This window comes from Chiloscyllium punctatum, chromosome 8 (genome assembly GCF_047496795.1).
Source record: "Chiloscyllium punctatum isolate Juve2018m chromosome 8, sChiPun1.3, whole genome shotgun sequence".
In the NCBI taxonomy this organism is placed as follows: domain Eukaryota; kingdom Metazoa; phylum Chordata; class Chondrichthyes; order Orectolobiformes; family Hemiscylliidae; genus Chiloscyllium; species Chiloscyllium punctatum.
In genome coordinates, this window is record NC_092746.1 from 108726836 (window position 1) to 108753556 (window position 26721).

The following is a 26721-nucleotide window of genomic DNA, read 5'->3' on the forward strand; positions in this document are numbered from 1 at the left end:
CCTGAGGGACGTAGCAAGGTGTTACAATGTGATTAATGGCAGAACGCCATAATTGGGCACTGGCTGAATTGAAGGGTTTGTGTGGCATTTAGAGCAATTTAAACAATGTGAGATGGAGTAGGTGGTTTGTGTATTACCTGCATTCTACACATTTGCCTGTTATCTCTAGTGGACCCTTCAAAAGCACCTTGCTGACCTCTGGGGCTATGGACCCCCTTGAGAACCACCTTGTTATGATTAAATATTCCAATTGTGAAGTGCAGCTTGTACCCACAGCCTTCTCGCTCAGAAACCTGTGTGTGTCAATTTTGGAAAGCACGCCTACCGCGCAAAGTTTAATTTACACGACTTCCAGAACTTATGGTGCTAGTTAAAAATCTTTGCTTTCACGTCAACAGTGCTTGATAGTTTTCAGATGACTGGCAATTTTCAGTTGCTGCTTTTTGTTTTAGAAAATGTAGCCATTTGACAATTACTGTACATTTTTTATTGGGAACAGTGAAAGGAGAAAAAAAACCTCAAACATATTTAAACTGAATGTGTACATTCCGTTTACAAAAATCAGGTAAATTATCTTATCGACATGTGAGAAAGTGAGCTGATTGGTTCATATCGGAAACACTAACACTGCAAAAACCAAACAAAATAAAATCACTTCACTCTCGCAGCAGAGACAGATCCAGACTGACGAAGCCCAAAGCAATGGAAGTATTCTGTCACTGACTTATTGCACTGCATTGGCCAAGTGGAAAAGCGCAGCTTCACTGTGTGACTATCTCAATATAGGTTCAAGTGGAGATTTCGAGCTCGAGGGAGAGAGAGTTCACTTCCTTCTGTTCAGCACTATGTACATCCCTTAGGATTATATATCTCCACTGTACAAATACACACTGTGACACAGCAGCTAAACTCTGATGAACATTATCATCACTCGCAGGGACTGAATAACAGGCTGGAGGGGGAAAAAAAAAGACAGAACATCTCTTTGTTTCCATTCTATCACCATGCTACACAAAGAGATTGGCCCCCTCCACCCTCTCCCCAACACAAACATACACCTGTATGTTGTACAAATGAATCAAAGATAGGAAATTAAATAGGGTACAATTATACAACGAGACTCAGATACGGTGAACATTGCACTTTCATCAAGCAGATCTAATACTTGCTACTTAGGTCTGCTGTAGCAACAGAGTAATGGCATTGCAGTTCATACACAGACTAAATGATTACACTTAGAAGACCTGGTATGTACAGGTTGCAACAGAAGTATCTTCAATGTTGAGAAACAAATGAATTGTACAAAGGCAATCACAGATTGCAAAATTTTCCCTTTTATGAATATCATGCAGTAATCACATCTTCCACCATATATAGCACCTACTCATCTCCCTGGTGTATATATGTGCACTCCTACACGAAGTTATCTACATTGGCACCGTTATCACTTCTCATGGCTAACACTCAATCCTTGTGCATCTTCTCAAGGCAATCCTTGTGTGCAATTTCAGAAACTCCCTATGAAAACAGAAAAAGGGCAAATCAGGATAAAAACACCACACACAGATTACCACATGAGGTTAGACAGGCATTTAGCATTTCAAAACAAATATTAGGAAAAAAATGTACAGTGGGTGTGAAACTGAGAATCAGATTAGATGATTCAGGTGTGGCTCCCTTCTTCACATCTGGCCATTCTTGTATTTGATGGTCTATTCCTATCAATTTTCTGATTTTGCAATTTATAATTTGACATTAATAATGACATAGAATTTACATTGACAAATAGGTCATTCAACCTAACTAGTGCTTATATCACAAACAAGCCTCCTCCACTTTATTGACTTCATCTCATCCCCTCAAAAGAATTCTTCAATCATTTTCTCTCTTGCAACATTCCGCTGAAATGTGGAAAAGAAAATAAAAGACTTGCATTTACGTAGCACCTTTCATGACCACTGGCTATCACACCACCAGATTCGTCAGGGTAATTAAGAATGGATGACAATTGCTGGCCTACTTAGCCAACGACTCTACAACTGAGACAAGGCAGACTCAGGAAGGCACATGGTGTTAGATTTGTTAAAAATAATTATTTTTATATTCAGAAATTTGAAAATTGGTAATATGAATCATTAAATGTAAGATGAAGAGTGGGAGTTGCAAATCTGAAATATAAACATTTTGCCTTCAACTGAAGATTAATCTTTTTAGATAAGAGTCATACAGCACTGGAACAGACCCTTCAGCCCAACTTGTCCATACTGACCAGATTGCCTTCACTGAACTGGTCAGGTTTGCTTGCATTTGGCCCATATCCCTCTCAACCTTTCCTATCCATGTATCTGTCCAAATGCCTTTTAAATGTTGTAATTGTACTCAACTTTATCACTTCCTCTGGCAGCTCGTTCCATACATGCATCACTCTCTGTGCGAAAACGTTGCCCCTCAGGTCCCCTTTAAATCTTACTCCTCTAATCTTAAATCTATGCTCTCTCGTCTTGGACTCCCCTACTCTGGGGAAAAGACCTTAGCAATTCACCTTATCTATGCCCCTCATGATTTTACAAACCTCTAGAAGGTCACCCTGATTATTTCTTCTGAGCAGTACTTAAAAAAAAAAATCACGGGAAAATATCTGTCCTACATCTTTAGGGAGGCAGCTTGCATGGTGTGATTCATTCATTCAGTTGTTGAGACTAGAAACCCTGGAATACAATCATCAAAACTCTCCCTCTGTTTTTCTCCCTTATAAAACCCCTAACTTTGACTTATCTGCCTGACTGTCACCTTGTATGCCTTAGCGTCAACTATTGATGAATACTGCTGCTGTAAATCACCATGGGGCATTTTAGTTGTTATATAAATAAAAGTGTGAATCCAATATAGCATCCTGTGATTAAAATTGTTACAGAATGCGAAAGCAGAAATACAGAAGACTATTTCCTTCTATGACAATGACTAAAAACAGGGGACACTTTTTCATCTGTGGCTCAGTTGGTTAGGTCTCTCACTCCAAAGACCTGAGCTCAGAAATCGAAGGTGACACTCCAGTGTGTACTGAGGGAGGGCTGCACTGTTAAGACGTGCCAGCTTTTGGATAGGAGGTTAAACTGACATCCCCAACTGTCTCTCAGAAGGACGCAAAAACATCCTCAGGGATTGCTCTCCCGTGTCTTCAACCAACATCAGAAAGAACGGATTGCCTGGTCATCATTTCATTGTTGTGTATGGAAGCTGGCTTTGTGTAAACTGGGACAAGGGGCAGGGTCATTAGAGGAGGTTGCATTTTCGATTATGACAGCAACTACACACAAGTATTTTATTGGTTGGAAGGTGATGAAATGAGATCATGATAAGCTGCTGTATAAATATAGGTTTTTAAACTAGAAGTGAGATTGTTCAAGAGGGAAACCAGTAAGCCCTTTTGCAATCAAAGAAAAACTGCAATTTGGAATTCTCAGACTGTGCATGCTGGGATTATAAGTTTTCAGGACTCCAGTATGTTCACTTGCTTTGCTAACCCTGAGGGCCTGACAGAGGCAGCTCAATGACATTCCAGTAGATTGTGCAGGTCTGGTGGGGGCGGTGGGGTTTGGGTAACTGGCCTTCTGCTGTACAACTGTATAAACTCGCTGACCAAAGCAAGTAATGGTTAGAACCACAAAAGGTAGAATGGAGAGGAATGGGTGAATAGACAGCTCTAATATTGCTCTGATGTTGTTATTATTTTTTCAAACTTTATTTGTAACTTTCACAATCCGTATATAATATTTACCTTCCAGGAATAAATCTTGTCTTGCCTATACAGGGATATACGTATGACAGACTTTTAAAAATGGACTCAGTGGGACGATGAGATGGCTGCCAAGTGGCCAGCTGATTTTTGAAAACTAAAGACTCTTCAAAACGTAGACCAAACACAGGGGCAATAAATCCTGGACTCCCTGACCCTTGGTCTGCTTGAGTATCGAAGGAGAGTTGTCAGGACTGGTCACCAATAATGAAGTGCGAAACTTTCCTATCTACTATTGTCTGTATCAATGGTCTTTGGCTGCTTTATTGAGTGTGCTTCATAACTACGAAAGATGATCAATTAGATCCCGCTCTGTATCCATGATCATAAGATTAAAATGCCACTGACTATGAAATATTTTCATTATAAAACCTGTCTGCTATGAGACACTTCATTAAAAACAGCATTAACAAGATGCTGAAACAAGCCTGTAACACCTTCTTACTTTTCCAGAAATGCGAGAGCTAAAGACCTCTAACAGCCTTCTTGAACGAGTTTCCAAAATCTCTCGAGTTTGCTTGTACAGAAATTGGACCTCCAGTTACAACCTCTATCAGTGGTTGCCTACAAGAACAAAGTGGCTCCTTAGATTCTGACCTTAGCCATGTGAACTTGACTGGATTTCAGGATGAAAGAGCTCCTTCCTCAATTCAACTCTTACAGAAATGAGAACTGATAACTATTGTGTGATCTTAGGTCCTTTCTTTATTTCTCTCTTAGGTGTTCAATGCAGTTATAAACCATTCCATTTTACCGGGAATGGGGACGATGATTAAAAAAAAACTAATATAGTTATGTGGAGACAACAAACAAGCTGGGGTTACATTTTCTGGAATTACGATCGTCAAGGAGTGATTTGATTGAAATTTAAAAGATATTGAGGAACAGATAAGTTTTTCCCAATCCACCCCGTTTCCATTAATTCATGAATCTAGGCTGAGTGGTGGGGTAGAGTACAAATTCAGGAGTAAAATGAGGCAACATATCTTTGAGTAAACGATCTTGGAGGTTTGACACTTTTCAGTAAATGACAATTGGTGTTCGATCAAATGTTAATTTTAAAACAGAGATGGACAAGTTTAGGTTAGACCTAGGTATTAAGGGATCTGGGGCAAAAGTTATGGAATGCAGTCACAGACTGGCCATGAGAATGGTTTCATCAAGGGGACGTCACACCTGACAAATCTGCTCGAATTATCTGAGGAAATAACGAGCAGGTTAGACAAAGGACAGCTAATGGATGTTATCGACATGAACTTCTAGAAGACCTTTGACAAGGTACCACACAGGAGGCTACTGAGTAAGATAAGGGCCCATGGTGTCAGAGGCAAGGTGCCAGCATGGATAGAAGCTTGGCTTCTATAAGAATGAGGATCAAAGGGTCCTTCTCAGGATGGCAGCCAGTGGCAAGTGGTGTTCCGCAAGTCTCAATGTTGGGAGCACAATTTTTCATTTTATACATTAATGATCTAGATGAAGGAACTGAGGCTGTTCTGGCTATGTTTGCAGGCAATGCAAAGGTAAGTAGAGGGACAGGTCGCATTGTGGAGGTGGGGAGGCTGCAGAAGGATTTGGACAAGTTAGGAGATTGGGCGAAGAAGTGGCAGAGGGAGTACAACATGGGAAAGTGTGAGGTCATGCACTTTGGTACAAAGAATAGATGCATGAACTATTTCCGAAATGGGGATAAAGTTTATAAGTCTGAAGTGTAAAGAGACTTGGGAGTTCTAGTCCAGGATTCTCTCAAGATAAACTTGCAGATTGAGTCAGTAGTTCGGAAGGCAAATGCAATGATGGCATTTATTTTGACAGGACTTGAACATAAAAGCAGGGATGTACTCCTGAGGATCTACAAGACTCTGGTCAGACCACATTTGGAACATTGTGTGCAATTTGGATCCCATATCACAGAAGGAATGTACTGGCCCTGGAACATGTTCAGAGGACGGATCATGAGAATGGTCCCAGGAATGAAAACCTTGACATACGAGGAATGTTGAGGATTCTGGGTTTATACTCAACGAAGTTTAGAAGGATGAGGGCGATCTAATTGTAACTTACAGAATACTGAATGGCTTGGACAGAGTAGATGTTGGGAAAAAGTTTCCATTGAGACTACGACCTGACAGCACAGCCTCAGAGTAAAGGGAAGACCTTTTAGAATGGAGATAAGGAGAAACTTCTTCACCCAGAGAGTGGTGAATCTCCGGAATTCATTGCCACAGAAGGCTGTGGAGGCCAGGTCATTGAGTATATTTAAGACTGAGATAGATAAGATCCTGAGAATCAAGGGTTATGAGGAGAAAGTGGGAGAATAGGGATGAGAAACTTATCAGCCATGATTGAACAACGGAGAGACTTGATGGGCTGAATAGCCTAATTTCTGCTCCTATGTCTTATGGAGAATGGGAGAAAAGGTCAAATGACTACGTGCTCTCCCAAGCAGCATGATGGCTCAGTGATTAGGACTGCTCTTCACAGTATCAGAGTCCTGAGTTTAATTCCACCCTGGGGTAACTGTCTGTGTGGAGTTGATATATTGTCCCTGTGAATGCGTGGGTTTCTGCCCACAGTCCAAAGATGAGCAGGTTAGGTGGATAGGCCGCGGGAAATGCAGGGTTGCAGGAATAGGGTAGGGGGGTAGGTCTGGGAGGGGGAATCCTGCTTTTCGGAGGATTGGTGGATACTTGATGGGCCGAATGGCCTGCTTCCATACTGTAGTGATTCTATTCTATGATTCTTTGCGCATTGTAATCTCCTGTTGCAGTGAATTATTGAATCATTGTACAAGGCCAAAGAAATCCATGAAGCTCATGAATTTGACAAGCAGTCATGCTCCAGTTCAAGACTAGGGGGCATATTTTTAAGGTGAGAGGAGAGAGATTTTAAAAAGTCATAAAAGGCAATTTTTTTTTTTACACAGAAGGTAGTTTATGTGTGGGATGAACTTCCTGAAGAGGTGGTGGATGTAGCTACAATTACATTAAAAAGACATTTGGATAGATACACGAACAGGAGAGGTTTGGAGAGATATTGTCCAGGAGCAGGCAGTTGGGACTAGTTTTAGTTTGGTATTATGGTTGGCATGGACTGGTTGGATCGAAGGGTCTGTTTTTGTGCTATACGACTCAACGTCTATTTTGAAATTTTATTTCTGAGGCTTGCTTTCGTGATTGAAAGTAAAATGGGAAAAGTATTTGCTTTGGATGATTTAACAATTGCTGCACTTCGCAAGTTTCACAAGGGCAGGCAGGAACTCCGATTTACTGCCTTTGACAAATGTTATCTAAAAATATATTGTGCAGTTGTCAGCAGGTTTATTTCAAACCTTCATTGGGTTGGTTGCAGTGAAATGTGTGTGCCGTAAATTAAGGATTTGACTTAAACAAATCAAACATCTATTTAAACAAGACTGAGAATCAGCTTAATGTTAGGGCCTTGATGTAGAGCAGAGGGACCTAGGGGTTCAGGTACACTGTCCTTTTAAGTTTACTTCACATATAGACAGGTTGGTTAAAAAGGCTTTTGGCATTCTTACCTTCGTTGCTCAGGCCTTTGAGTAAAGGAGTTGGGAAATCATGTTGAGGTTGTACAGGACAGTGATGAGGCTTCTTCTGGAATACTGTGTCCAGTTCAGTTCACCCAGTTATAGGAAGGATATTATTAAGATGGAGAGGCGTCAGAAGAGATTTACCAAGATGTTGCCAGGAATGGAAAGTTTGAGTGAAAAGAAAGGCTGGGACTTTTTAACTCTAGCGGAGGAGGTTGAGAGACAACCTGATAGAAGTTTATAAAATAATGAGAGGCATAGATCGTTAATAGTAGTTGTCCTAGGATGGGGGATTTAAAGACTGGAGCACATTTTTAAGGGGAAATGGAGAGAGATTTAAAAAGACATGAGAGAAACTTTTTTACACAGAGGGTGGTTTGCATGTGGAATGAACCTCCTGAGGAGGTGGTGAATGTGGGTACAATTAAAACATTTAGATAAATAAATGGGAAAGAAAGGTCTGGCGGGATATAGTCCAGGAGCAGGCAGGTGGGACTAGTTTAGTTTGGGATTTTGTTCAGCATGGACTGGTTGAACCGAAGAGTCTGTTTTCGTGGTGTACGACTCTGAGAGTCAGCTGATAACCTGAGGTGGTCTTTGGAATAAAGTCACAGGAGACCTATTCCCTGAGTAAGATTGAGAGTGGGTCAGTTGGGAGCACTCTTGCTTCTGAGTCATGAGGTTGTAGGTTCCAGTCCCACTCTAAGAGTTAAGCTCAAAATAATGCTTCACTAATTTTGCGGTAACAGGCTTTGAACCAAAGCTTTGTTTACGCTCCTTAGGTGGGTATAAAAGACTTATGACATGATTTTTGCGGAAGAGCAAAGTTATTTCCTCCTTAATCAACCTCAACAAATGAAAAAGCTATCCATCATACATCTCATTGATTTCTTAGAGATTGTGTTTTCCACTTATTGGCTGCCACATTCTTTGCATTACAATAATCACCACTTTAGCACTGCTGCCTCACAGCGCCAGGGACCTGTGTTTGATTCCAGCCTCGGGAGACTGTCTGTGTAGAGTTTGCACATTCTCCCCATATCTGTTTGGGTTTCCTCTGGATTCTCCGGTTTCCTCCCACAGTCCAAAGTTGTGCAGGTCAGGTGAATTGGCCAAAGCTAAATTGCCCAGTGTTAGATGCATTAGCCAGGGGTAGGGGAATGGGTCTGGGTGGGTTACTTTTTGGAGGGTTGGTGTGGACTTGTTGGGTTGAAGGGCCTGTTTCCATTCTGTAGGGAATCTCATCTAAAACTACTAACCTCAACTGTACAGCAATTTGAGACATCGTGAAATTACAAGGAGTGCTGAGTAATGCAAGTGGTTCTCAAAAAAAACCTAAAGACATTCCCTAGCATCACAAAAGCACAATGCTTATAGAATGATTCCACAGATTTTGGTTGCTTTGCTCTGTTCAAACATTTGTAAGAATGTAACCACAGTAAGGAATTGTGCCAGACATTCCGCAGCAGATTCCCTGCAACTTTCTGATCTGATACTGATAAGCATCGCTTGTCAGTACACCAATGCGATAATCAGTCTTTGTGGGAAACTTTATTCCTCTTGTCCCACAAGGCACATTTTGCCAATTCTATACAATTACCATCTTGTCTTTTAAGTCCTCTCTTAGTTACTTCATTTCATGTCCAGCTGGATATATACTTGAAAAAATAACTTTGCAAGACTATGAAAAGAAGGCGGGTTAAGTGAAGACTAATTGGACAATTCTTTCAAAGGACAAGTACAGACAAGATGGCTGAATGGCCTGGTTTTATAGAAGCATAAAACACCTAGAGTGTGGAAACAGGCCATTTGGCCCAACAAGTCCATATTGACCCTCCAAAGAGTATCCTCCCATCCAGTTAACCAAATTCCTACATTTCCCATGCCTAGTGCTTCGACTCAACACTTCCCTGAACACAATGGGCAATTTAGCACGGCCAATTCACCTAACCTACACATCTTTGGACTGTGGGAGGAAACCCACGCAGAAAAGGGAGAACGTGCAATCCCCACACAGACAGTCACCCGAGGCTAGAATCAAACCTGGAACCCTGGCACTGTGAGGCATCAGTGCTAACCACTGTGCCACCCTATACTGGAAGGCTTGATGAAGTTGGAGCTCAGCCCTTGTTGGCTCATTTCCACCTTGCCACTAGTGATTAAAGGTCCCAGACATCCAACACTAGGCAACATAGTCGTTTTAGAAAGCCAATTTTGAAAAGGATTTGTGATACTTTTCAAGGAAGATTAACATAGAGCAGCGAAGCAGATATTACAGGTTGGCTGCCCCCTCTGCCCGAGTAAATGGGGAAACCAAAAATATACAGAATAGTCAGGACTAACACGGTTGCTGGTTGTTTACATTCCTTGCTGGGCACACTGTACTTTTGACATAGCCCCTTCCAAGCTACTCCTTATATCGTAGCGCTGCCTTGTTTATGTGACATCACTGTCAGCCAAGTCACGGTAGGTAATGGTGACAATAATGCAACATAAAGACAACATCACATTGAAGAGGAACTCTGCAGCAGTACACAACATTCAAAATGTACATAGGATCATGGGGACTTAGATTCACAGCGCGGAAACAAACTCTTTGGCCCAACTTGTCTATGCCGCCAAGATATCCTAAAATTAAGGTAATCCCATTTGCCAGCACTTGGCCCATGTCTCTCTAAACCCTTCCTATTCATATACCCATCCGGATGCCTTTTAAATGCTGTAATTGTACCAGCCTCCACCACTTCCTCTGGCAGCTCATTCCATACACATACCACCCTCTGCGTGAAAATGTTACCCTTTAGGTCCCTTTTAAACCTTTCCTCTCTCACCTTAAAAGCCACCCTGCTGTGAGCTCCCCATACAGGTTTCTTCAAGGGAAGCTGCGAATCTCACTGTTTGTTTATTTCTCTTAGAACTAACTCCAATGTCTAGAGATAGTTGAAACTAACAGCAGATGCAGTCAGCTATGAAGGTTCACGACCTGGTCAGACAGCTGTGCAGGTTCACGGCTCCCACGGGTTACCCACTTGCTTCTCTCTTCCTCATTTTTAAAAGTGCCGTTGTTTTGATCTTTTTTTTGTCCTAAGTTCCAAACAATGCAACAGCTTGTAAAACAAAGTTCAAAATCAGACAACACCACGTTATAGTCCAACAGGTTTAATTGAAAGCACTAGCTTTCAGAGTGCTGCTCCTTCTGATGAAGGGGCGTCGCTCCGAAAGCTAGTGTGCTTCCAATTAAACCTGTTGGACTATAACCTGGTGTTGTGTGATTTTTAACTTTGTACACCCCAGTCCAACACCGGCATCTCCAAATTATAGCTTGTAAAACAGTAAATTACAGTCCCAAAAAATTTGAGAAAATACCTCAAAAAAGCAGCTTTTACAAACACAATTTTTTCCCATCCTCCATCTTGGAATGGGAGGCCATTCAGCCCCTTGTGCCCTACAACTAGATCATGGCTAACCTTTTGTCCTAACCCTATTTATTTGTCACGGTTCTGTAAGGCTTAGTACTTCTGCCAAACAGGAACAATCAATAACAACTTGTACTTCGAGAGGGTGTGGTGTTTCAGCCATGGCTCAGTGGAGACTCACAATCTGACAAGTCTCACACCAGAGCTTGAACACAAAATTCAATACTGATGCTACAATGCAGCACCAAGTGTTGCACCATAGGGGTGCTGTCTTGCAGGTGAGAGAGGCCCTACCTACCTGCTCGGGTGAGTGTGAAAGATCTATCAGGAGACACCAGAGGGGCTTGGATTGTTTTCTTTGGAACATAGAAGGCTGAGGGGGGAGGACTTGATTGAGGTGTATAAGATTATGAGGGGCATGGTCAAGGTAAATAAACAGCAGCTCCTCCCCTTGGTTGGGGGGTCAGTCATAGTTTTAGAGAGCATAGATTTAGGGTAAGGGGCAGGAGATTCAGATAATATTTGGGAAAAAACACTTTCACTTCGTGGGTGGTGGGCATCTGAAATGCCTGTCAAGGTAGTGGAGGCTGGAAACCTTACAACCTTTAAAAACAACATCTGGATAAGTACTTCAAATATCATAACATTCAAGGATATGGGACGACAAGTGCAGGAAATTGGGATTAGCACACTTCTAGTGGCAGGTATGGCGGTGCAGACCCGATAGGCCAAAGGGTCTTTTCTGCACTGTAGGAATCTATGAAATTGAAGTCCCGGGGAGTTATCCCTAAGTGTTGTAGTGTTAATTATCCCTCAACCAAATCACCAAAACCAGATTATCTGGTCAATATTTTGTTGCTGGTCATGGGATTCTGCTGTGTGAAAATATTTTCCATTACAACAGAGACAGCACTTTGTAGATGGAGACAGAGAGATTATTAATGAGGATGGGGATTAAACCTTGAGAAGGCAGGAGACTGGGGATGAGAAACATCAGTCGGAGAAGATTTGTAGCTCAGGTGCTCGTTGTTGTGGTTCTGTTCGCCAAGTTGGGAATTTGTGTTGCAGATGCTTCGTCCCCTGTCTAGGTGACATCCTCAGTGCTTGGGAGCCTCCTGTGAAGCGCTTCTGTGATCTTTCCTCCGGCATTTGCAGTGGTTTGCATCTGCCGCTTCCGGTTGTCAGTTCCAGCTGTCCGCTGCAGTGGACTACTGCGACCACTAAGACTCATAACAGCACACAAACCAACAGCCACTCTCAGACAACAACTCACCAGAACGAAGGACCCAATACCCAGCATGAGCAAAACCAATGTAGTGTACAAGATCCCATGCAAGGACTGTACAAAACACTACATAGGGCAAACAGGAAGACAGCTAACGATCCGTATCCATGAACACCAAATATCTACGAAACGACACGACCAGCTATCCTTAGTAGCCACACACGCAAATGACAAACAACATGAATTCGACTGGGACAACACTACTATTACTGGACAAGCCAAACAGAGAACAGCCAGGGAATTCCTAGAGGCACGGAACTCATCCACAGATTCAATCAATAAGCACATCGATCTGGACCCAATATACCGAACACTGCAGCGGACAGCTGGAACTGACAGCCGGAAGCGGCAGATGCAAACCACTACAAATGCCGGAGGAAAGATCACAGAAGCGCTTCACAGGAGGCTCCCAAGCACTGAGGATGTCACCTAGACAGGGGACGAAACATGTGCAACACAAATTCCCAGCTCGGCGAACAGAACCACAACAATGAGAAACATCAGCCACGATTAAATGTTGTAGCACATTCGATGGGCTGAATGGCCTAATTTGACACCAATGTCTTATGGTCTAAAAGCACTCAGCTAGTTGCAAAGCACTTGGACATTTGGTAATTGTGAAGGATGCTAGATAAACACAACAGGTCTTTCTTTTCCCGGCTCTGTTAATGAAGTAAAACATTCTAAAATGCTTAACAAGAGTAAACCCGGAAAAATCGGCAACTTTAGACACTTGCACAGATGAGAATGATCAGATTCAGTTTCAAGAGACAACTTACCATGGCCAGCTGTCTTCCGATATTTCCAACAGTCACTCCTCCAGAGAAAAATATACATGGCAGCCAAGAGCGAATGTACAGGAAATCTGGTGAGGTGTACCTAGATCAACAATGAAACATACTTCCCTTATTTCCAGGCTTGATGCATGAATGTTCACAGTACTATTGATCCAGCTGATGTTTTTATCCTTCAGAGGTGAGTGATTCTGGGACCAGGTCTTCATCAATCATACAATGCACACCCACAGTCTCTGTCTCTGCACTGCACAGTGGCTGATCATGGGTCACCTCGACTTGCCAAAATTACAACAGTGCTCAGCAGCATTCTGTAAATTCCACTTTTCTCCCATGGGCTCTGGCAACAAATATCTTTAACAATCACACAACACCAGGTTATAGTCCAACAAGCTTATGTAAAAGCACAAGCTTTCAAAGCGCTGGTGTTGTGTAATTTTTAACTTTTTCCACCCCAGTCCAACACCTGTAGCTCCACATCATAGCAAATATCCAGGCATCTCAACTGCCAACGTCAGGGTCATCATTCTCCATGATGTAGATCTATGAATGTGGGAGACGTCACAGCTCTCTGCACTCACTCATAGAATCTCTACAGTGGAACCAGGCCATTCGGCCCATTGAGTCCACACCAACCCTCTGAAGAGCATCCCACCCAAATCCAACCCCCACCTTCCCTATCCCTGTAACCCTGCATTTCCCACGGGTAATCTAACTAGACTGCACATCCCTGAACATTTTGGGCCATTTAGCAAGGCCAATCTACCTGACCTGCACATCTTTGGACTGTGGGAAGAAACCCACGCAGACACAGGGAGAATAAGCAGACTCCATACAGACAGTCAGCCAAGGGGGAAATCGAAACTGTGTCCCTGATGCTGTGAGGCAGCAATGCTCACCACTGAACTACACCCTTCCTAAAGAGTGGGGTGGGGATATCAGGCTCACAGATAGCAACCCATACAGGAGAGAGACACTGAGAATCACAGGTTCATTGCAATGCCACCATCACCACTCTTGCTGACACACGTAGCTCACCAGTGTTTTGCAGCCAGAATAAAGTGTTTTGGCACCTTATTCCACGGCTACGAGCTCCGTGACATATTGTCTATTGTCTAAGTGAGGCAATTGGCTATGCCTCGCTTCTTGCATCTCTCCATGAGCACCCACTTCATGGTTTAGCAGTCAGCATCTTCACTCCCCACAAAAGAGTGGCAACCCTGTCCAACGTGGCAATGTGAAACGAGGGAGTAAAGAGAAATATCCACCTAGCTAACTGTGAAATGGTTAGACAGACTTCATGAGGTACTAATATCCAACTGCTCAGGCACTTAACAGGATTGGGCATGACATATACCAACTAATGGACGAGGAGTGGGAGGAGGGGGGAGTAGTAAGTGGATGAATTTCATAATAGATATGGGAAGAAAACATATGTGGATGTTGCAACTTAACATGACCTTAATGAAGTAGTCCAAAAACAAGGTTATTTTTACAAGTCATGATAAAAGAAACTCAAAGAAAACTGAATTACTATTGTACAAAACCTCACGGACCTTTGTGATATTATAACTTCCAACAAATGAGCCCCAGGATGGTTAAAAGCGTATTGTTGCAGTATTGATCAGGTTCAACACAGCACCAGAACTGAATCCAAATGCCAACCTTGGCTGATTTTCACATTTGGGATCCCCAGTGCTTTTCCTCCACTTTGAAGACCACATTTAAGGGGAAGAAATTTAAATATTTTCTTACGGAGGTGCTTTTGGTACTTTCCAAGACCGTTCTCCTAGGTCGGTAATAATCAGGGAGATATCTGTAAATTCCATGTTGACACTTATTAAATTTATAAATATTCCTATCATCCAATTCTGGTCGGGGTAGAGGGTGTGACTGGAAGTAGGATCATACAAGTTAAAATTATAAATCAAACATTTTGCACTTACTGGTAAACGCCATTATACACCAACAGTTGAGTGACCAAGGTTGCTACAAAGGCTATTGTAAGGCCAAGTCCAAATCCACTTCTAGAGCGATCAAATGTCCACCACAGACCCAGTGAGAGGGCTGCCAGGGTCAAAGACAATTGCATGTTATTGGCAAAGTCCAATTTCTGGTTAAACAAGTGTTAAGGAAAGAACCCAAGTGACCTTCAATTATAAAATACAACAGATCCATAAGGCACCTAATAATGCATAACACCTGCACCAAAATGCAGTTGAATTCTTCAGCCTTATGTGCATGAATCTGACAGTAAGTTAAAAGTCCTGAATTCAATCAAATGATTCCTCTGATGACATAAAGTGCATAATCTGAGACATGCAATGGAACTACAAATGTTGAAGAAATGGAGCTATACTTGGTGAGAATAAGAGGCAGTTTTTGTCTATTACAATGAGTAAACTCTCAGAGATTCCAATTTTACTTTTGCTTACGGTATAAATCTATGGCTGTTTTGGCATTCTTCTACCACAATGTTTTTTTGTTTTTTTTTTGTTACCCTTAAGGTAAGGTTCACTCCAATATAAAACCTTGCTGACAATTCAGTACAGTAGTGAATGGGTTGGATGTGCCTTCATCCAGATGTGGGATTAAACCTGTAGGACCTCTCTGGTGAATTTAAAAAGATCCCATCACACTATTTAACAAAGAATGGGCTGCTAGGCCCTGGTGTCATTTATTATGTTTATCTCTCAATAAACATCGCCAAAAAAAACTATTTGGCTTTTGTCATATTATTGAATATGTGGGAGCTTGGTCAATATAATTTGCTGTGTTTCTCAAATTTCAACAATGACTACATTTCAAACGTACCTCAAAGACTATTTGAGTAGGCGCTATGAAAATGCAATTCACTCTTTCACTCATTTTCTGTGTTTTCGTGTTATACACAAAAACTTTTTGTGGATTGATTTCTGATCCACTCCCTGACAGTATTAAGCTCCAATACTTTGCCCCTATGTAGGCATCAGAGAGTTGGTGGGACAGATTTGTATGTGAGGCTGACCAATACAATACTAGGACCATGAGAGTGAAGTAAGAAGGACAAGTTCAAATCAGTGCCTTAATTTTACAAAGCTAATGGGGTTTAAAGCCAGACATTGAACATTAAATGATGGAAAAGAGCGTAATCAATTAAACAAAAATCAAACTTAGGTCCTGAAGGGCAAATGGTAAATCAAATCATGCCTTAAATTAAAATGAAATAAATGATGGAATTTGGAGTCCAACATGAAGACCAGGTTACGACTAGCAAACTGTTGAGTTCCAAACACAAATGAGAAGATGGAGGTGGAACTGGTGAGTCACTAGGAGATCAGGATTAGCTGAACTGTCTTCCCTTCCAGATGGTGACTCTTCACATTTTGTTTGTCAGGGAAAAAAAGAAGCTGTGCTCATCTAAAAAACAAGTTTTTTTTTTAAACATTGAAGATTGGTAATTATGACTGAATTTGTTGGAATCACCTCTCCTGTATTTAAAGAAAGTGGGCACTATTAATGACATAACAAGAACCTGACTGATGGTAGTGGAACAGATCTGGATGCCACTATCATTTGATGATGTCACTAAATTAACAACAATTCATAGTGCACAACACTGCATTATTATTTTAGCATTTTCTGGAAATCAAAGGAACCAAGCAGTTTTACAACCGCATTAAAATAAAACAAAGAACAGCAATGCTGGGCATCTGAAACAAACAAAAACAGGAAGTGCTGGAGATATTCAGCAGCTGCTGTGGAGAGGAAACAGAACTCATGTTTTGAGTCCTGCGACCCAATCGTTCTGATGATGCCACCTGCTTGCAAAGGGTCTCAGAAAGGCCAACTTTTTTTCCTCAGCCAAGGTTCTCTGCTACATTGGTCCACAGGGTTCTTAACTGTGTCTGACCCTTTTCCCTCACTTCTGCTCTCACCTCTTCTCTTCCCTCCCACAACAGAGACCCCTGGTCCTCAATTTCCACCCAATAGTCTCCGCGTTCAAAAGATCATTTGCCGCCAGTTCTGCCACCTCCAGCAGGATGTCACCATCAGACACATATTCCCATCCCTTCCCTTGTTAGCATTCTACAAAGTTCTCTCCCTCTGGGACACTCCACCTCCACTCCCAACACTTCCACTCACCCCCATGGGCAGCTTCCCCTGCAACTGCAGAAAGTGCAATACTTGCTTGTTTACCTCCTCCCTATCCAAGGCTCCAGACACACTTTCCAGGTGAAGCAGCAAATTACCTGCACCTAACTCAACCTAGTCAACTCCATTCAGCAGTCGAAATGGGATTTCCTCCACAATAGGCAGACAAAACGCTGACTGGCTGACCACTTTGCAGAATACATGCGTCTGTCCACAGAATGAGCCTGAGCCTCCAGTTGCCTGACATGTTATCATACCACTGCGTTCCCATGCCACGTCTATCACCTCCCTCCATGTCTATCAACCACTTCCATACCTCTGGTCCTATGTTGATACAGGTTTCTTTCAGCACAATCAACCCCTATAATAACTGTGCATAAGCCTTGGTATTACCTATCCAGTTTCTTTTCCTTCCTGGCTTACTATCAACAATCCCTTTGTCTGCCTATCTCTTCTGTCCCTCCAGGTGCCCTTGCCACCCATCCAATCACTCCTTCTCCCTGCCACCTTCTCCCGTCATCAGCATAAATACCATCTTTCCCTCGCTGCTATCAGTTCTGGAGATGGGTTGCTGGACTCAAAACCGATAACTGATTTCTCTCCACAGATATGGCTAGACATGTTGAGTTTCTCCAACAATTTCTGTTTTTTTGTTTGTCACAACAATAATCTGAAGTTATTGTGCCTTTACCATAGTTGCAAGGGTGCAGTAAAGAACTTGCATTTATACAGAGTCTTTCATGCTGCCTCAAAGCATTTTACAGCCAAAACCTAAATATATCAGATAAGGGCAATAACTAGCTAGTCTGTTTAATATTTTTTAAGTTAAATTAAATTTCTTAGTTAATCTTTCACCAAGCTCTGGGTCATCCAGCTGAATATTGCCTTACATGGCTCAGTGCCAAGTTCTGATTGAGAAAAAGGTTTTGAAGTGCCTTTTGATGTTTTTCTACAGTAAAGACATTGCATAACTATAAGTTATTGTTGGTGGAGAGATCAATGCTGGTCCAAATACTAACTGCTTCCCTCTCTGAGAACAGTTCCAATGGATTCTTGGCCTCCTAAATAAATAGGAACCTCAAAATGGCGGCACGGTGGCAGTGGTTAGCACTGCTGCTTCACAGCGCATGAGACACGGGTTCAATTCCCACCTCAGGCAACTGACTGTGTGGTGTTTGCACATTCTCTCCGTGTCTGCGTGGGTTTCCTCTGGGTGCTCCAGTTTCCTCCCACAGTCCAAAGATGTGCAGGTCAGGTGAATTGGCCATGCTAAATTGCCCGTAGTGTTAGGTAAGGGGTAAATGTAGGGGTATGGGTGGGTTGCGCTTTGGCAGGTCAGTGTAGACTTGTTGGGCCAAAGGGCCTGTTTCCACGCTGTAATGTAATCTAAAATCTAAGTATGCAGGTCAGGTGAATTGGCCATGCTAAATTGCCCATAGTGTTAAGTGAAGGGTTAAATGTAGGGGTATGGACGAGTTGCACTTCGGTGGGTTGGTGTGGACTTATTGGGCTGAAGGGCCTGTTTCCACACTGTAAGTAATCTAATAAAAAACAAGGGACTGCGGATGTTGGGGATCTGAAATGAACAAAAACAGAAATTGCTGGAGAAACTCAGGAGCTCTGGCAGCACCCACAGAGAGAAAGCACAGTTAATGTTTCGAGTCCAGTGACCCTTCTTCAGAGCATCAAGTTCCGAAGTCACGGCACCTCGAAACGTTAACTGTCTTCTCTCCATAGATGCTGCCAGATCTGAGTTGAAACTTTGGGTTTTGTACAAATCAGGACTAAGACACAAGAAAAACTCAGAAATAAAAAGGACACCAATGTGTATAGTGTCCTGTTTTCCAGTCAGTTCCTTACAGCCAGTCCTGGTAAGTACAGGATGATAAAGTATAACTTTTTATCTCTTTTTAGCAATGTTTCAGTCTGGTACCAACAAGCAATTTTTGATGTTTCAGATAGTGATTGCTGCGACATATTCTCCTCATTTTAAATAATGGTCATTGACAAATTATAAAGTTCATCTTTTGCACTGTGTTTCTTGACATGTAGGGCTGATGGTTGTTTCACAGGTAAGCACACCTTACCCTCAACCACTTTGACCTCCCTGTTAGCAAGTTGTTATGATTAGATTAGAGTAGATTAGATTCCATTCCCTCCAGTGTGGAAACAGGCCATTCAGCCCAACAAGTTCACACCAACCCTCTGAAGAGCAATCCACCCAGACCCATTCCCCTACATTTACCCCTGACTAATGTAGTTAACATTACGGGCAATTTACAATGGCCAATTCACCTGACCTGCATGTTTGGGCTATGGGAGGAAACCAGGGAACCCGGAGGAAACCCACACAGACACAGGGAGAATGTGCAAACTCCACATAGACAGTTGCCCGAGGCTGGAACTGAACGTGGGACCCTGGTGCTGAGGCAGCAGTGCTAACCACTGAGCCACCGTGCCGCCCCCTGTTCTGTCAGGGGCAAAAGAGAGATAGAACTTCCTTCTCAATTGACTTTCTGTCCTTTTAAAAATTAAGACACTGCCTTACACTAAAAAAGTAGCAATAAATGTTCATTTGGCAGTTCCACAAAAATATTAACATTAATTTGGTGGGGGGGAGGAAGCAAATAAACTGCTGGAATTTGTCCCACTAACGATTGGAAGGATACAGCACTCGCGTGGTTGATGCCAACGAAGACTGCTACACATCTCATAACACTTGCCCACTCTCTTTTGAACTTGTGAGGCTCTCCAAGGTGGCTGTCAATGCAGGGATACAGCAGACCTACCACAGCTGAAGGAAGATTAGATGTTAAAACAGTTGCAACTGTAAACTTCATGCAGAAGGACATTCGTTAAAGCTTGCTGTCATGAATTTCTTAAAATGCTTACAGATTTGTGGAAGGTAAAATACTTACCTTTCACTACATGAATAGGAAAAAAATTATCAATATTTCAGTTTGTTAAAATGTTACTAACAGGGAAATAAAAAACAAAAAATAAATGCAGGAGATGGTCAATTTAATAATCATTATCAGACAGAAAAGGCTACTGTTTAGGGATGAGCTTTTCCCTCCAAATGTTAATTGATTTGCATGCTAATTATGTAACTCAATCATTTTCCATTCCTCTCTAGAAAATAGAAGAATTATGACAATCAACTTCAATATACTATGTCACTGCTGAGCTCAACTAATGACATTGAGCAACAAGTTACTTCTGTAAGCCCAACAGAATGCTGAATCAGAGATGTGCCATTAAGCCATTGAATGAGATATGGCTGTGGACAGTGTTTGACGATCAGTGTTCACCCTAATACAAACACAACCTATTTTTCCAAACGACAGGACTGAGAACAGTCACCAAGATGCATGCAGTTCACTGAAATAAAATAAAGAACTGGGATGGTGAAGATCTAAAATAGAAGCTGCTGGAGAACCCCAACAGCTCTAGCAGCTTCTGTGGAGAGAAACCAAGGCTAACATTTCCAGTCCAGTGACCCTTCTTCAGGAGTCGACTCTACATTCTCTCCACAGATGCTGCCAAACCTGCTGAGCTTCTCCAGCAAGTTTCTGTTCCTTGTTGCACGAAGTTTCCCATCAACCAGAAGTAGTCACACCAGAAACTCCAAAGGTCGATCATGTGAGCTGTACAGGCCTGAGGGAGTGAAAGGTATTATATGAAATGCAAATCTTTTCTGGCCACCTTTCAGGAGTACTCTCCTTGCTACTGCGCTGAGAGATTGGGCTGAACCTTTTTAAAAGCAGCTTGAATACTAACATCAGTGAAATAGGAGGGAAAACACACAATGTCAATAAGTTGAGGACTCAGCAGTATTGCAAACTCCTGAGACAGCCTCCGTTTCCTGCCACCTCATTTCCTTGTTTTCATTCTGCTTTTTATTTTAAAAAGCCAAGTGGCATGTTGCACATAGCAACCAATCAGAAACAAGTTATCCAGCTCACCCGTTGCTAGCTGAGCCAATCAGAAAGCGATTCTACACAGCAAGGCCCCACCCCCTTCAGCTCTGTTGCAGTTTTATGCAAATCCATCGACACGTGGCGCGAAAAACCTCCCTCAGGAATGGGACACAAATATCATATTCGAAAATACATTAACTGAGTTAAAAACTCTGGCATTCTCCCTCCTACCACCTTTTTTTAAAAAACTTCAACTGGTCTTATTTCGTTGCCATTTCAAGCATGGAAATTGGCAATACTTTATCATTTCTGAAAGAAGAACTGACTTCCTCTTTTAAAAATGCCCTTATTTTGTGCGCGGGGAGATTTGTGTGCTGCAGAGGAGCTTGGGGATTGATCGAATTAAACCACATTTTAGATGCTAGGAGTTGCTTCCACTTCACTGCAAGTTTCACCCCAAAGTTGAGATCCATTTCTGAAAGTATCGAGGGTTTAAAGTGTCACAACACAAAAAGATTGATACATTGCCACGTTTGGAGAGAGAGAAAAGAATTGAACTACGAGCAATGAAAAACACACATCCTTGTAGTCGAACACAGATGTGTACCTGTTCAAGATTTAATAAATTATTGATGTATGGGTTTAACTGCTGTAGCTTAAAAATGTTGCTGGAAAAGCGCAGCATGTCAGGCTGCATCAAAGGAGCAGGAGAATCAACGATTCAGACATAAGCCCTTCTTCAGGAATGAGAAGGGTGTGCCAAGCAGGCTAAGATAAAAGGTACGGAGGAGGGACTTGGGGGAGGGACCTTGGGAATACATAGGTGGGAGGAGATTAAGGTGAGGGTGATAGGCTGGAGAGGGGGTGGGGGTGGAGAGGTCGGGAAGAAGATTGCAGGTCAAGAAGGCGGTTCTGAGTCTGAGGGTTGGGACTGCGAAAAGGTTGGGTGGGGGGGAGCGGGGAATAAGAAAGCTGGAGAAATCTTCATTCATCCCTTGTGGTTGGAGGGTTCCTAGACGGAAGATGAGGCGCTTTTCCTCCAGGCGTTGTGTTGCCATGGTCTGGCGATGGAGGAGGCCAAGGACCTGCATGTCCTTGGCGGAGTGGGAAGGGGAGTTAAAGTGTTCTGCCATGGGGCGGTTCAGTTGGTTGGTGCGGGTGTCCCAGAGGTGTTCTCTGAAATGTTCCGCAAGTAGGCGGCTTGTCTCCCCAATGTATAGGAGGTCACATCGGGTGCAGCGGATGTAGTAAATGATGTGTGTGGAGGTGCAGGTGAATTTGTGAAGGATATGGAAGGATCCCTTGGGGCCTTGGAGGGAAGTGAGGGGGGAGATGTGGGCGCAAGTTTTGCATTTCTTGCGGTTGCAGGGGAAGGTGCCGGGAGTGGAGGTTGGGCTGGTGGAGGGTGTGGATCTGACGAGGGAGTCGTGGAGGGAGTGGTCTTTCCACAACGCTGATAGGGGTGGGGAGGGAAATATATCCTTGGTGGCGGGGTCTGTTTGGAGGTGGCGGAAATGACAAAGGATGATACGATGTATCTGGAGGTTGGTGGGGTGGTAGGTGAGGACCAGTGGGGTTCTGTCCTGGTGGCGATTGGAGGGGCAGGGTTCAAGGGCGGAGGAGCGGGAAGTGGAGGAGATGCGGTGGAGAGCATCATCAACCATGTCTGAGGGGAAATTGCAGTCTTTGAAGAAGGAGGCCATCTGGGTTGTTAGGTATTGGAATTGGTCCTCCTGGGAGCAGATGCGACGAAGGCGAAGGAATTGGGAAGGGGGCAGGGTGGGAGGAGGTGTAATTTAGGTAGCTGTGGGAGTCAGTCGATTTATAGTAAATGTCCATGTCGAGTCGGTCGTCCGAGATAGAAATGGAGAGGTCTAGGAAGGGGAGGGAGGAGTCTGAGGCGGTCCAGGTAAATTTGAGGTTGGGGTGGAAGGTGTTAGTAAAGTGGATGAACTGTTCAACCTCCTCATGTAACTGCTGTAGTATTTACAACTCATGAGATTATCAGGTTTGGTGACAGATGTCCAATGCAAGAACACAGTAGGATTGGCATGGTTTTTTTTAAAAGACTGAAAACGTCTATCGAGGCTTCCAAAACATTTGTATTCCAAATGCAAGCCTCGTTGATGTTTCAATAATACAAGATGTAATAAAATATTCTTTTAAAAATAAAATTATAATTTAAGATAGGTCTTGTTGATATTTAAAGTGCACCCTCTGATTGAATGGAAGTCAAAATCTGCCGCACATCATTCTCTTGAACAACTTTGTAGCATCAAACTGTAATGGGCCTAAACTGCACGGCCCTCCCAGTACCCCTGTGCTTACCTGCTGCTGTGCCACAACAAGGTGGCACCCACCAGGCCGAAGAGAAGATTGTGGCGATGACCTCTTCAGGGAACAGGGTGACGTGCCTCTGGATCTGCAGCAGGTTCAACACCAGGGCCAGAAAGACTCCCACAGTGAAAAGCACCAAGCCCCGCCGCAGTAAGTTCATAGTATGCCCGCTGACCAGGGAGCAGTAGGCACTGCCCAGGATCGAGCTGACGATGGTCATCATTTCGTGGACCTTTGTCACTAGCAGCGTGCCGTTGCTTTCAGACGGATGTACCCGGGTGCAACTGCACGACCAACAAGTTTCTTCAATCCTTGACATTTGGTACTGGGGGGCAAGTAGCAGGAATTACATTAAATTGGCGGCGCCTCTGCGGCCCTGCTGGGGTGAAGAGCAAACGGAAAGTGTATAATGAAATGACTTCATTCGAGTGACACTAAAACTCATCTTGTCCAAGTCCCAAACTTTTGTGAAATTATGGACACAGCAACACCAATAAATACTAACACTACGATATCCCAAGTGCCAAGCCAATGTGAATGGCAGCGGAATTGTAAGTGAAGATGATCTCAAGAGTTAATGGCAAAGAAACAGGCTTGATATGTTAGTTTCGCTTTCCATACTAACGATTATCTCTGCCAGGATTCTGGCCTTAAACATAAGGAGAGCTGGCCGTACAATTAGGAACCTGAACAGAGAAAGGAATATTTACAGGCAAAAACATCCTGTCGCCCCGACACAAAATAAATACCCATTGTACTTCTCAAAGCCACACCGGGTTACAGTATAACCAACTCACTGAAAATAAAACAATAAATCTCGTTGCAGTGAAATCTCGCCCGAGAAACAAATGCAAGACCTTACCGTCCACTTTTGTGTAGCCCCAAATATGAAAGCACCATTAAATGCTAGCCTTCTGTAAAAAATGAAGGGGAACTTTGTGCAAGCGACGCTTTGCAGGTTGCCAGTTGCTTTACATTGTATGTGTGGAATCATTAGCTCACATCCTGCAATGGGACTATTCATACGGCGCAGGCAGGCAAGCGGTCAAAACAATCTGTCTGGTGAGACGACTGGAGCCAATCGCAGTCTGAACGGCCCATATGACGTTCAGGACACACCATTCAGTGCACCGTCCCTCCAGAGAAAGAGGAAGAGGAGGACAAAGCACACCCTCCCGTCACAGCATCATGAGATGCGCGCACCATCTACTCTTTACTCGTTCGCCCCCTCCCCCTCCTCCCGCTTGAAGGTTGATAATAAAATCGAGGTGCAAAGTGGTGACACAGAGATTACTTGGCAGGGTGAGGTGACCTTGTGTGAATTACAGACAGGAGAAAGTGAGGACTGCAGATGCTGGAGATCGGAGCTGAAAATGGGTTGCTGGAAAAGCGCAGCAGGTCAGGCAGCATCCAAGGAGCAGGAGAATCGACGTTTCGGGCATGAGCCCTGCTTCACGAATTACAGACAGTCGGGGAATGTGGGAGGCAGCCAGAACGTGTAGAGAGTCAGTAGCAGGGCATGACAGCAGCAAGGCAGGTAAATAAAGTGGTTAAGAAAGCAGAAATAAGATCAGAAATTGCTGGAGTAGCTCAGCAAGTCTGGCAGCATCTGTGCAGAGAAATCAGAGTGAACTTTCAAGTCCAATGATACATCTGCGGAACCTTCTTTAGACCCTCCCCTGTGTTCTGAGGAAGGGTCACTGGACCTGAAATGTTAGCTCTGATTTCTCACCGCAGATGCTGCCACATTGTCAACCTTTTGCCGGAATTCCTGTTTTTGTTTCTGATTTCCAGCATCCGCAGTTACTGATAGTTCTATAACGCGACGGTTGCAATCTTGTGCACCCCCATGTTATAGAAAAATCACGCTTTAGAAACAGTGCTTCAAGTGTTGCCGATGTAATCTTGTTACAGCCACCACATATTTTAAAAGTTGGCGCTTTAGAAACGATGTCCCCAAGTTGTCAATTGCGTTACAGCCAATTCACATTAATGAAACACACATCATAGCAGAACAAACTGCAGAGTCATAGAGATATACAGCAAGGAAACAGACCCTTCAATCCAACTCGTCCATGCCAACTAGATATTCCAACCTAATCTAGTCCCATTTGCCAGCACCCGGCCCATACACCCATCCAGATGTCTCTTAAATGTTGCAGTTGTATCCGCCTCCACAACTTCCTCTGGCAGCTCATTCTACACATGCACCACTCTCTGCATGAAAAAGTTGCCCCTTAGGTCCCTTTTATATCTTTCCCCTCTCACCCTAAACCTATGCCCTCTAGTTCAGGATTCCCCCACCCCAGGAAAAAGACTTTGTCTATTTACCCTATCCATGCCCCTTGTGATTTTATAAACCTCTTTAAGGTCACCCCTCAGTCTCCCAACACTCCAGGGAAAATTGCCCCAGCCTATTCAACCTCCCCTGTAGCTCAAACCCTCCAACCCTGGCAATATCCTTGGAAATCTTTTCTGAACCCTCTCAAATTTCACAACATCCTTCCAATAGGAAGGAGACCAGAATTGCCTGTAAAATTCCAATAGTTGCCTAACCAACATCTGCTTTCTGCAAAGACCATTCCCTCTGTGACTACCTGGTCAGATCCATGCCCCCCAACAACCCAACCTCTCTTCCTGGCACCCTCCCCTGCCACCGCAAAAATTGCAAAACCTGCGCCCACACCTCCTCCCTCACATCCAACCAAGGCCCAAAGGAGCCTTCCACATCCATCAAAGTTTTACCTGCACATCCACCAATATCATTTATTGTATCCGTTGCTCCCGATGCAATCTCCTCTACATTGGGGAGACTGGATGCCTCCTTGCAGAACGCTTTAGGGAACATCTCCGGGATACCCAACACCAATCAACCACCCCGCTCTGTGGCCCAACATTTCAACTCCCGCTCCCACTCTGCCAAGGACATGGAGGTCCTGAGCCTCCTCCACCGCCGCTCCCTCATCACCCGACGCCTGGAGGAAGAACAGCTCATCTTCTGCCTTGGAACACTTCAACCCCAGGGCATCAATTTGGATTTCACCAGTTTCCTCATTTCCCCTTCCCCCACCTCACCCCAGCTCCAACCTTCCAGTTCAGCATCGCCCTCATGACCTGTCCTACCTACCTATCTTCCTTTCCACCTATCCACTCCACCTTCCTCTCTGACCTATAACCTTCATCGCCACCCCCATTCACCCATTGTACTCTTTGCTACCTTACGGATGAAGGGCTTTACCTGAAATATCGATTTTCCTGCTCCTCGGATGCTGCCTGACCTGCTGTGCATATCCAGCACCACTCTAATCTAGAGTCTGGTTTCCAGCATCTGCAGTCCTTGTTTGTAACCTCTTTGCTACCATCCCCCACCCTCCATCTGACCTATCACCTCCATCCCCACCCCCCACTCACCTATTGTACTCTATGCTACTTTTGCCCCACCCCCACCCTCCGCTTATTTATCTCTCCACTCTGCAGGCACCCTGCCTC

At 43.6% G+C, this 26721-nt stretch overlaps 1 protein-coding gene across 2 annotated transcripts; it reads right to left on the minus strand.

Moving 5' to 3' along the window:
- Positions 1–464: 464 nt before the first annotated feature.
- insig1 (insulin induced gene 1) lies at positions 465–24340 on the minus strand. Of its 2 annotated transcripts, none has more exons than XM_072576227.1 (6): positions 24095–24340; positions 23224–23611; positions 19645–19769; positions 14788–14954; positions 12827–12926; positions 465–1518 (listed from the first exon to the last, which is right to left on the minus strand). In XM_072576227.1, exons 2-6 carry the CDS (start codon positions 23549–23551, stop codon positions 1465–1467), a joined length of 774 nt encoding a protein of 257 aa, XP_072432328.1. In that variant the 5' UTR covers positions 23552–23611; positions 24095–24340; the 3' UTR covers positions 465–1464. The 2 variants fall into 2 exon arrangements, with proteins under 2 accessions (XP_072432328.1, XP_072432329.1); XM_072576228.1 differs by having other exon boundaries at positions 23224–23608; positions 24095–24339.
- Positions 24341–26721: the final 2381 nt, after the last annotated feature.

Coding starts and splice junctions, on each gene's coding strand:
- insig1 (XM_072576227.1), bottom strand. CDS start 23,551: ATGTCAAGGATTGAAGAAACTTGTTGGTCGTGCAGTTGCACCCGGGTA. Junction 14,955..19,644: donor GCATCAACCACGCGAGTGCT/GTATCCTTCCAA, acceptor TTGTTTAACCAG/AAATTGGACTTTGCCAATAA. Junction 12,927..14,787: donor GTGTATAATGGCGTTTACCA/GTAAGTGCAAAA, acceptor TTGTTGATCTAG/GTACACCTCACCAGATTTCC.